This window comes from Acipenser ruthenus, chromosome 43, assembly GCF_902713425.1.
Source record: "Acipenser ruthenus chromosome 43, fAciRut3.2 maternal haplotype, whole genome shotgun sequence".
Classification (NCBI taxonomy): Eukaryota; Metazoa; Chordata; class Actinopteri; order Acipenseriformes; family Acipenseridae; genus Acipenser; species Acipenser ruthenus.
Genome location: NC_081231.1, coordinates 1896335 through 1908527, shown reverse-complemented (window position 1 = coordinate 1908527; position 12193 = coordinate 1896335). Strand labels below are relative to the sequence as shown.

At 40.2% G+C, this 12193-nt stretch overlaps 1 protein-coding gene across 1 annotated transcript in view; it reads left to right on the top strand.

Moving 5' to 3' along the window:
• Positions 1-1970: 1970 nt before the first annotated feature.
• Positions 1971-12193, top strand: part of LOC117398534 (alpha-actinin-2-like) — a 29491-nt gene continuing 19268 nt past the window's right edge. Inside the window, exon 1 of the mRNA XM_059011796.1 lies at positions 1971-2342. Within this exon, the coding sequence (XP_058867779.1) occupies positions 2211-2342 (132 nt within the window). The 5' untranslated portion in view covers positions 1971-2210. The remainder of the gene's footprint in view (positions 2343-12193) is intronic.

Below are 12193 nucleotides of genomic sequence, written 5' to 3'. Positions count from 1 at the left end.
TTTGAGTGAACCAAACACTGATATCTAGGACACTTGCTCAAGGCACACAACCTATAAAACAAGTTGAGGACTGAAGAGAAGTGTTACATTTGTCAAATGAATCAGACCCACTGAGTAACTGAGAGCTCGTCCTGAGTTTGACACCCCTGTATACATTATTTCAGTGCTGCCCAAACCCGGTCCTGGAGAGCCCCTATCCAGCAGGTTTTTTGGTTAACCTTTAATCATCAATTTCTTAACACCTGGAACAATTTCACTGTGGTCAGTCAAGTAGGTGATTCATTAAATGAAGTCATTTAGAGATTGCTTGGTACAAAAAAATGAACTACCCTTTTCAGCTCTCAATGGCTTGGATTACATGCTGGGAAAATGTCATGACTTATCGGTCTACTGTCATGACTTATTTAAGGTGGTACGGCTGAATTATAATTTTAGATCATTTTGGTTTGTTTAATTTAACAATTCCTGCTTTGAAACTTCATGTTGTATTTGATTTTTGTATAATGTATTACATTTGTATTCAAACATAAACTAAACATAAACCAAAGCTAACTAAAATTGTAATCCAGACCGTACCACCTTAAATAAGTCATGACAGTAAACAAGTCATGACGTTTTCCCAGCATGTAAACTGGACCAAAGACCAGAGTTCCCTTAATTAAACAAGTTATTTGCTTAATTGATCAATAACTTCCATGTGTACCCAGTCTTTAGAAATTAGCGATTTAGGGTGACCTACAAAACTTACTGGATAGGGGCTCTCCAGGACCATGTTTGGGCAGCACTGCATTATTTATTTATCTCAGTAAAGGATACATGATTCATTTCTAGAAGGTAGATGGAAACCATGCAGTCACAGTAAGCAACAACGTTTTGCAAAGATCCCTGCAGCTTGGAGGACTGGTGAACCACTCCGACCCCTGAACTCCAGTCTCTGCTGGGAAACGACACCTTTAACTGGGAGCCACTGGGATGGAATGTACAGGTAAGAGGTTAGTCAACTGCCAGCTTCTGAGGTCGACTCTCACTTTAGTGTTCTTGTCGACTATTCAGCGCAGCCTCTTCGAAGATACTGAAACCCTTTCATGAGTTATCTTTGGGTCATGTTTGTTAAGATATATAATACCGAAAATGTTCTGTTCGCAACTAGATTTCAAGGATAAATGAACATGACCTAACTATGGTATGGTTTGTTTTATAGACGAATGCAGGTAAATCTATCCTTGTTTTTGTCTTTTACTGTCAATAAAGTTTGTTGGAACAAAAAAAATAATCTGTGCCCTCATTTCTAGTCTGGTTTCTTGCATTGAGCTCGCTTCTGTTATTTTACAGAGAGCTCAAGGGGTAGCATGTTGCTGGTTTGGGTTCTGGTTTTATAAGCTGTGTTTCTAGCTTTAGAAACTGAACCCGTGTTCGTGAGCACACAAAAGCTCTGTTTCCACTGGCATTAGCCTGTGACCGGGGTATTCAACCCCGGTCCTCAAGATCCAGTCCTGGTCTTCATTCCAAGCAGGTCCGGAAGGAGTTCATTGACTCTCAGCAGGTGCAGTTAACTATTTTAGAACCTGTTTGGAGTAAAAACCAGGACTGGATCACGAGGAGCAGAATTGAGTACCACTGGCCCGTGGCCTGACCAAAAGTCCGTACTCCTTTAGACTGAGTCTGACACAGAAAGAGAATCTTGTCCAGACTTCACAAAGCTATAGAGTGGTTCTTGAAAAGAAAGCATGTAAGGGAAGTAAAAAAAAAAAAAAAAAAAGAGCAAAATTGTAAAGCCACAAACAAACATGACATCATTTTGTGATGGACAGCTAGGTGTTTACACATATAGGGGGGGGGCATTAACAGCTGCTTTAACTCAACCCAGGAGCCAGCCCCTTAAGAGGTGTGGCCTCCATGCGTTCTAACCCCGCCCCTTGCCCCTTTTAAGGTGGAACCCGATCCCCTGCAGCCGGGCGGGTACTACTTATTGAGGCCCGGTCACGTGTGTCACTTCTGACCAGGAGCTCAGGACTGGCAAGGGGCAGCACCAGCGGGGCAGGAGAAGCACCACAAACAAGCAAAAAAGAAATCTTGTAGCTCGGAGGGTCTTTTATTTCGCTGTCAGAGTACTGAAGGCTGGAGTTTGAACTAGATAGGAGACTAGCGTTCTTCTGTGTTCAGAACTTAATATCAGGGCAGTAGAGGGAGAGAGAGAGAAGAGAGGCGAAATGACACAAGTCGAAAGCCAAGTGCAGTATACCACCAGCTATGTGGTGTCGACGGAGGATTACATGACCCAGGAGGATGACTGGGACCGCGATCATCTGCTTGACCCGGCCTGGGAGAAACAACAGAGGAAGGTGAGCGGTGAGCGAGGCTTGGCATCGCCACACACAAACTACACATACTGCACTCTGTAGGAAAACACTGCAGCATACACTGTGCTAGGCATACACTTTGGAGGACAGCAATAATAATTACAGAATCTGTGCTTTAATATATAATATGTAATCTAATTAAATGTAAAATCTATTCTAAATACAAGTAAGAAACTTTAGACAAGTAGTAAATAGCGATATATATGTGTGTGTGTGTGTGTGTGTGATAATACGTGGTGCAGATGGTCATTACTTTTATGAAATGTTTGGGTGTATCTGTAAATATGTTTACTTAAATTAATAATTAACAATACAGTTCGGAAACGGTATTATTATTATTATTATTTTATTATTATTATTATTATTATTATTATTATTATTATTATTATTATTATTATTATTATTTTTTGGTGTGTGCCAAATTGTATTTAATATTTAATAAACCTCACCGTGTATTTATAAATGAATGTAGGCTACCCATAAATCGAATAGAAAACCGAGGCTGTTTATTCTGTAAGTGTTTTTTTTTTTTAAACTTTGGTTTTGAAAGGAGGCGAGACGCCCAGTTTGTAAACTCCTGAGTAAATATAGAAAGTGACCGGGGGATCCAATCAGCTGTTTTGATGTCTTCGACAAGACGCGGCTCCTGTTTGAAATGTGCTTGTCGCGCATTCGCATTTTTAAACGGGCTCAGAGTATTTCTTTACAGAAGAGGAGGGGAGGGGGAGGGGTCTACACCGGCCCAGCCCGCCGGCTGTCCTGAACGTTAAAAAAAATTAAAATGTAAGGCTGAGGTGACAATTTGGCCGAAGTGACATCAGCTCAGCGAGTCTGTAAGGAGCCACGCGGTGAGATCGCGTTACTTAGAGGTTGGGCTAAAGTTACGTGTTTTTAAAAGTTACCAACTTTCCACCAAACATAAAAGGGTTGTGTTCCTTAATATAGTGTTGGAAATAAAAAAAAAAACCTTTCCCCTAAATGAGAGAGAGAGAGAGAGAGAGATATGGTGGGGGTAGGAAGGATTCAGTGAGCGTTTCAGACCCAAATAGACTCATCTTCTAAAAATAATTCCCAGGGCTACAAACCTAAGACTGCAACTCCTTTCCCTGCCGTCCTGTCCGGGGATACGCGCTCACGCTGGCAAGAAAAGCAGGTTCCCCGCTTTGTAAATTATAGCTATGTACACGTTTATAGCACACTCGCTAGCTGTAAACACCCCCGCCCCTCGAGCATGTCTCCTGCACGACGGTAGTTTTGCGCACACGAAGCTGTGAAACATTACAACACTTTCCATAAGCACAACCGCGTCGCCGTGCTAAGGGAGTGAGCTCACTGTGCGTATATATAGAGCATGTTTCATTTCACAGTGAAATTAATATCGCCCATCTTCCACCTGTCGTGGAGGGCATCTGTGAACTTCTTAAGTTCAACACGAGAGACGAACCGTCACAAAACACAGAGAACTCCCCGATACAGGCAGGCAGGCAGGCAGGCAGGCTTCGGTTAACTAAGTGGTTCGGTTAACTAAGTCCACTCCTTTTAAGATTTTAAAGACGAGGAACCGAATGGTCCTAAACAGAACCACTGTATGGGCTACCTTTGTGCATACTTCATATTAGTGAATTTAAATGAGCGGTTTCAAATATCAAGCCTAGTGGTCAAACACTTATTATTATTATTTGTTTATTTAGCAGACGCCTTTATCCAAGGCGACTTACAGAGACTAGGATGTGAGAGCTATGCATCAGCTGCAGAGTCACTTACAACTACGTCTCACCCGAAAGACGGAGCACAAGGAGGTTAAGTGACTTGCTCAGGGTCACGCAATGAGTCGGTGGCTGAGGTGGGATTTGAACCAGGGACCTCCTGGTTACAAGCCCCTTTTCTTTAACCACTGGACCACACCGCCTCCTTGACATGTATTAAACAACGAGCCTATAGGTTGAAGTAGTAATAACATTATCTCCATATAATCCGTGTCATTCCGCTTTGGCAATTAATGTCAATACACGCTTAAGGTTCTCAAGTTAAGATATTCACACCTAATAGTAAGTTAGAACGCAGAACCCAATAGAGTGAAGTGGATACACACGGCAACAGACTGATAGAGAGTATCTGTGGGGAGAGGAATGTGTGGATCAATACTTTAATAATACTAAACAAAAAGTTATTTAAATTGCGTTTGTGTAACCCTTACGCACACGCGCGGTATGTAGGCCCTGTAAACCAATCACATTCCAGTGTTAATTTGAAACTTTTAAAAAAAAACTTTTCTGACTGTCGTGGCTAAAAATAGACGGCTCCTTAAGGGAAAGCACTTGGACTGATCAGTTATATATAAAAACCGCATCTATTTCGGGGCGCTGAGATCTATGCGGACGCGGTGGAAACAGGCGCTCGGGATCCGAGCTCGTTACGCACGGTGCTGGATATAGGGGAGTGTCCACGCACAGCGCGCTTTGCCCAGGTGAGTTTGCAGGGCAGGTGAACGGAAGGGTTGTTGCATCAGAGGTGTGAGACGGAGCTGGCAGCCCTAGCTCTAAATACACACATACAAAAAACGAACACAGCCGCCCACCGACCCTGTACGCTATTTTAATCTCCAGGACAGGTTGCAGTGTCGCCCCTTCAGTCCTGCTTTTGCTTTTTAGACCCATTCCAAGGGGGTAGGTGGGGAGACGCTCCAGTTTACAGCATAGGTTGAATATCTGTGAAAATCTGTGCAAATCAATAATAATTTGAAGAGGGTATTTTATGCAGTGTTGCAATTGAATAATGTAATAGAGTTATCTTAGTTAATGTTATTTTTATTGGGTACTTTTTAAAAGCTGTTTTAATTTTCAGAATTGATTGTTCTGAGCGTTCTACTCGTTAAACTGTGTTTTTTATTTCATTTACATTATTTGCACTGCCACCTCTTGTTAAACAGAGCCGTATACAGCTAGAGCTGATATTAACATCATGTAATCAAAGAAACTACGAAATGAGAACGGGGCGAAAAGTCTACCGGAATCCGTAACAGTCGTATTTCATGTTGGATTTCAAAGGGTCACATTTTTCAATTTTTGTCCATTCTTCGTGAAGTAGGCCTATATGAAAAACTACAAAGCGTCGGTGTGCAATTCAATATGTTAACTTAACATTATTCAGCAAGTTTCATTCAACTTTATGAAGCAAAATTAGTTAATTCTATAGGGGATGCAAAACATTTGTCCATAATACAGTATGTTCTAGAAAAGGAAAATGCTGACCTGTAATGCTTCAAAATGCCTATAGAGTGCTGTAGCCTGCTACTGACCTCGTAGTAAAAGAGATTTCACTGCACTATCAGCAGTATAATTCCTATATCCCGTGCAACAGATCTATATAATCTATATCATAAAGTCAAGACTAGATCACAGTCACAAAATGCGCCACTGATGTTACAAAACTAGTCTAGTCATCAATGCCTTGAGCTTCCATTAGCTATGATGAACTTTGAAATACAAGCAAGTCATAGCTAATGTTTCTTTCGTTTTTAAGTAACGGTCTGCACGCTTTTTCGTGTAGTCTGTTACTGTATCACTGCCCAGGTCCCTGCACCCCACTCTTTAAATAGCTCGTGAGTTGGAGCCCTTTCCACAAGGCACGAATCATCTGACGCATTCTGGCGTGCAAGGTGTGCTGCACCGGGTTGTGATCTGGCCCTAATCCTCCACCTAGGTCATCTTTCAGAAAATAGATCCTGTTAATAAAAGAACCATTTTAATGAGGGCTGCTTGGCGTTCCTTTCTAGGTATCCCATAATGCACTGCGGTAGGTGAGCACAAGCTGCATTCCCACAATGCACTGTTTCGCACCCCCATTGCACTGCTGTCTTTATTGATATTTGTGTTATATTTTAATATTTGATATTTTTCTTTTTTATTGAAGTAATATACACATCATATTTCTCACTATAGCTATTACATACTCCGGTAGTGCTTAATTTAGTACTAAAATCAACTTAAATTCAATGGCAAATGTTTCAACTGGGGTTCAATGTCTTTAAAGAAATTGAAAAAAAAATTCTAGTCGAAACGTTTGTCACTGAATTTCTAGGGTTCTTTTTCAGTATTTCTACATCATATTTCTCCTATACTATGCCTGTTGTCCATGGTATCCTTGTCAAGGCGCCTATAGGTTTTCAGACTGCAGGATAAATGGGAGTCTTTGCTAGAAACACATGCAGTCAGCATGCATTAAAACTGATTTCATGACCCATGTTTAGTACAGACCTACTGCAGTCTGGTCAAACCTTAACTATGTGTATCTTTTTTTTTTGCTGCTATTTAGTCAATTTTTCAGTAAACTAAACGTTTTTCCGATGAGTGATTTTCTTTCCTGTGGCTCTTTCAGAACGGGTCACCTCTCTGACTCTCTTACCCTAAAAAGGTTCTGCATTAGTATGTATAGCATTCTTAATTCTTGAGCGCTTAATAGCGCTGCATTTAGAAATGCTAAAATAAACTTTAGAAATGCAGTGCTGTCTTTTTGAATATCGTCACAACAGAAACACATTGGTGTAAACAGATTCCGACTGTATTTGCATCCCTATAAAGACGCAACACACATAATATGGGCCACATAGTGTATGCTGGCTGAAGACTCTGTCGCTCACAATTAGTTCTGTAGACCAGCCCGGAGAACGTCACTGGAGACAGGCCAGCGCTGCCACATTCTGCTCCTCTTCACGGGAGACAGACCGGTGCTGCCACATTCTGCTCCTCTTCACTGGAGACAGGCATTCTGCTCTTCTCGTCTTTGGCTTCTTTTGCAAAACAGGCCCCTGGGATTCATTTTTCGTCATTCAATGCCTGCGGACAGCTTTACACTTATTTTTTTTTTAAAAATGAACTGACTGCTCTGCTATTTTGAGAGTGGTTATCTTTCCCATGCAAGGCTATGGAAGATAAGCCCACTCGGTACTCAGTGGAGTTATCCTTGCAAGACCCCAGTAAAGATCTGCAGAACTGAAGCAGTGTAGCGAGACAGGCAGGTCTGTATGTAAACTATATATAAAAGCACTCATATTGGGACTGTAGTGCGAGAAATAAAACCGAAAACTCATTCAAAACAGTATTGGAATGTTTTAGTGTTTTGGTCCAAAATGTGAACCTGTACCGACCCTGTCTGTCTGTCTGTCTGTCTGTCTGTCTGTCTGTCTGTGTGTCTGTCTGTCTGTCACACTAGACGGTGTGTCATGGATTTCTAGCTTCCAATAGACCCTATGAATAACATTTGGGTGTCATTTGATAACTGATTAAAAAACATATTGACGCAGTTTTGAGTATCTTGTTTTCAACTCTCTTCTGGTGTTTGGAATTGTTACAGCTCTTGAGCCAATGTTTCCTCTCGGTACTGTAGAGCGACCCTTGTTAGGAAATTGTCTTCCTGGTTCCAGAAAAGTCACGTGACCCCGTGACCTTTCAGCAGAGCTGTGAACCACCTGTCCTCTTGTTTAGCGATACTGTTCCCGGTCTTGTCATGACGGCTGTTCGCTTGATCTCATACCGTCGTCACTGGAATCATTCAAATAGAAACCTTCCCTAGTTTGTGTTATATTATTACAGATGGGAAAAATGAGGCTGCTGAAAGACTAGCAGTTTGGCTATAACACTGTGAAGTTACCAAATGTAAGAAGAATGTTTTAAATGTACCCTCAGACAGGCAGCTTTTCAAAGGCGTTTTGCTCTAATGCAATTTTCATTTTCTAATAAAAGAATAAAAAAAACCACCTGATGATGATAAATGAAGGCGTGTATTTATTAATTATAATACTGACCACTAGACATGTAGGACCTGTGACAGTTGTGTTAATTTGAAACTTTAAAAAAAAAAAAAAACATTTCTGACTGGCGTGGCTGTGACAGTTGTGTTTGATTTATAGCCATAAGAGAACTACAGTGTGATCAACACACCATGTAGATCATTGATGTGGTAAACCTACTTTCTAATCACCCTGTAGTTCAAAATGTTAATGTGAAAGTAAATAGATTTCTACATATAAATATTATTATATATTAGGACATAATGTCATACAAAGTGTGTGTGTGTGTGTGTGTGTGTAATCTCTCTCTCTCTCTCTCTCTCTCTCTCTCTCTCTCTCTCTCTCTCTCTCTCTCTCTCTCTCTCTCTCTCTCTCTCTCTCTCTCTCTCTCTCTCTCTCTCTCTCTCTCTCTCTCTCTCTCTCTATATATATATATATATATATATATATATATATATATAATCATTTTTCAATGCACGTGTGAAATATATTTTGAATTGCATGTCTACGCATATACATATATATTATGTATTCCAGTAGATTTTTAGTGTTATCTATTCAGTCCTATTACCTGCAGGTTTTTTTTTTTATAATCCATTACTATTAAAAACTTAATAATGCAACATTTTTTTCTCTTCAAAAAAGATTTGAAAGCTGTCTAACTATTTAGGTGTAAAACTTAAAAAAACAAGTCAAGTTGATCAGCGTTTGCTGGTCCTTCATCGGTGTGTAAAACCAAAACGTTTTTCCAACCTAGTTTTCTGAAGTTCTGTATAACTAATTTGGTCGTGTCTGCTGCTCTGCTACAGAACAGTTGCACATAAAGCAATGCTATGCGCAGGACATTGTAACCTTTTTGTTAGCTAAATTCCACTTTTATTTGATTTGGATGCAAGCATTCCTCCTCCTGCCCCCCCCTTCCAAAAAACAGTGTGGCTGAAAATGTCAAGGGGGGGGTCTGTGCTGACTGGGCAGATTTCAGGGTTGAAAGGACAGGAACTCAGAGAGGGAGCAAGGAAATAGGAGAGAGAGAGAGAGAACAGATGATCAGATGGCAGTTTCTATTCCAGAAGCCAGGTCCTTGTAGGGCAGCTTCTAAAAACTGCCTCTGAGCGTCAGGACCTCTGTGGGGGAGGGAGGAGGGGGGAGGGGGGTGGGTGAGCTCATGCAGGTATTTCGGAGTGGAAGTAAACTTAATTAGGGTATAGAAGTGAGAGAAAGGAAGAGGCTTCTAGTAACCCCTTATAACAAAGTTTGGTGATTTTAAACTGCTAAAAGTAATGGGAAGTAATGTTAAAACTTTACAATGCATTAGTAAGACCTCACCTAGAATATTGTGTTCAGTTCTGGTCACCTCATTACAAAAAGGATATTGCTGCTCTAGAAAGAGTGCAAAGAAGAGCAACCAGAATTATCCCGGGTTTAAAAGGCACGTCGTATGCAGACAGGCTAAAATAATTGAATCTGTTCAGTCTTGAACAAAGAAGACTACGCGGCGATCTGATTCAAACATTCAAAATCCTAAAAGGTGTAGACAATGTCGACCCAGGGGACTTCTTTGACCTGAAAAAAGAAACAAGGACCAGGGGTCACAAATAGAGATTAGATAAAGGGGCATTCAGAACAGAAAATAGGAGGCACTTTTTTTACACAGAGAATTGTGAAGTTCTGGAACCAGCTCCCCAGTAATGTTGTTGAAGCTGACACCCTGGGATCCTTCAAGAAGCTGCTTGATGAGGTTCTGGGATCAATAAGCTACTAACAACCAAATGAGCAAGATGGGCCAAATGACCTCCTCTCGTTTGTAAACTTTCTTATGTTCTTATGTTATGTGCAGGGATGGCAATAAGACTCCTATTGCACAGCAGTTTCATCCATTCCAGTTTTTACTACTATGAGCTTGATGAGCCACAACGTATCTGCAACAAGCTCAGGTGTGTCTTAATAGTAATACCAGGATTGGAGCAAACCACTATGCAATGGGAGTCTTATTTCCAACCCTCATGGGGTCCTTTTTAAAAGCTATAAGCCAGGATTGTGACATTCTAATTCAGATTCAGTCGGATGGGTCAGCGATAATCAGGATTTCAGAGCGCAGGATTTGTGTTTATTCAGGGAATGTAAACGCCCATCTGGGTAGCCTTGTAGTTCATGCACGGTGACGTCACAGGAGTTTAGCAGCAGTGGTGCTTGCTGGTCCCCTGTATTACTCCACACTGCCCTCTGGTGGCACTGTATAAAATCACAGCGCTCACGCAAGATTCGAAAGCCATCTGTGACTCTCTCCACTGCTAAATTTAGAAATGAAAACCTTGTCATTTAGGCCAGATCAAAACTTTGACCCACCTGTTAATCGCAAGTTACAAACCCAGTATTAGCGGGTTCCTTCTGGGGTAGAAGGAATAATCTTCGGACAAACAAAAAACACTCAGTACCAGGTTTGTAATTTGCAATTCTTGGGTGGGTCAAAGTCTTGATTTGGTCCAGGCCTTCGTTTTATTAGCATTTCGTTTTGTCATACTTAGTTATTGTATGTTTTCCAAATAAAAAAAAATGCAATAACGTTACAGTAATTATTCTTTTTACAAGTTTTTACAGCGGCCTGCAAATTATCCATATTAAAGCATTTCTAAGGGCACAGAACAGAAACTGAATTCTTGTGTATACATTACTCCTCTCATCCATCTAGCTTCAAATAGTACATCTCTTATTACCTGTGGGGGTTTCCACCCTTTTTATATTCTGTTTGCAGTTTGAAGTCTTTTAGGGTTATGCAAAGTTCAACTGGCAAAAGTTTGTTAAAGTTTTGAAACATAAAGCTTTTTTGTTTTTTTCACAAAAATAATTTAAATACATTCTGTAACTAGTTTATCTAATTAAGACTTTCTTTTTTATGTAATTTGAATTATAACTATATAAAAATCCATACATACCAATTCTGCGTATAGGCAATATTGGTCAGATTTGCTTGGTGTAGCATTACTAAAAGGAACTTCATAAATTCAATGACAAACAAGTCTTTTTTCACATTGAAGACACTGAAAAAGTGTCTAGTTAAACAATTGCACTATAAAGGCGAACAAAGCCATTGAATTTGAATTCAAACCACAAAACCGACCACATGGTTCAGTTTTCCAACATGTTCTTGCCTCTAAAGCAGAACAGTTTTCTTAATGTATTTAGTAAGTTCGTTCTAACATTTCTCAAGTCAGCCCTGCTGAGTGCCTTATAGGTCTGAGTGCTTTTATAGGTCTCGATGCATTCTCTCTCTCTCTCTCCTCTCTCTCTCTCTCTCTCTCTCTGTCTCTCTCCAGTGCTGGGAAGCTGGCAGCTGAGAGCTCCCTGATAATCTGAAAATCAATAACATGCCATCTCTGTTTTATTAATAGCGCTGGAAGCGTGGAGCGTGCTGCTGAAGCAGGCAGGGTCATGCGCTGCTATTGTTGTAACTGCAAGTAAGGGACCCAAACCAAAGTTATTGCCGGGTCTAAAATACTGCGATCATTATAGACTAATTAACAGCCCCATCTGAATACAATCAGGAAGCATTATTGCTAATTCTGCTTCTGCTAAATGTTTATTGTTATATTAATATAGATTATGCGCATGGTATGGCACCCTTTTAAAACACAGTCTGAACACTTAATACAGATTAAACCTGTTTTATTACAATGTTAGTAACACAAGTGATCTAGAATGTGTTGGAATATAAATACTGCGTGAGATGACACTTAGAGAAGAAAGAGGTGATCCGAAGACTATATTGTTTTCAATGGAACGTGACTTAAAATTATTTATTATTATTATTATTATTATTATTATTATTATTATTATTATTATTATTATTATTATTAGTGATGGTGGGGCACATGGTTTTCAAACAAACTGACATGTACAGCTATGGCCAAAAGTTTAGCATCACCCTGTAGAATGAACTCATTTTGCTTCATGAAGTCGAATGAAACCTGCTGAATAATGTTCAGTTAACATATTGAATTACACACAGCTTTGTAGTTTTCCACATACTTCAAGAAACACTGACAAC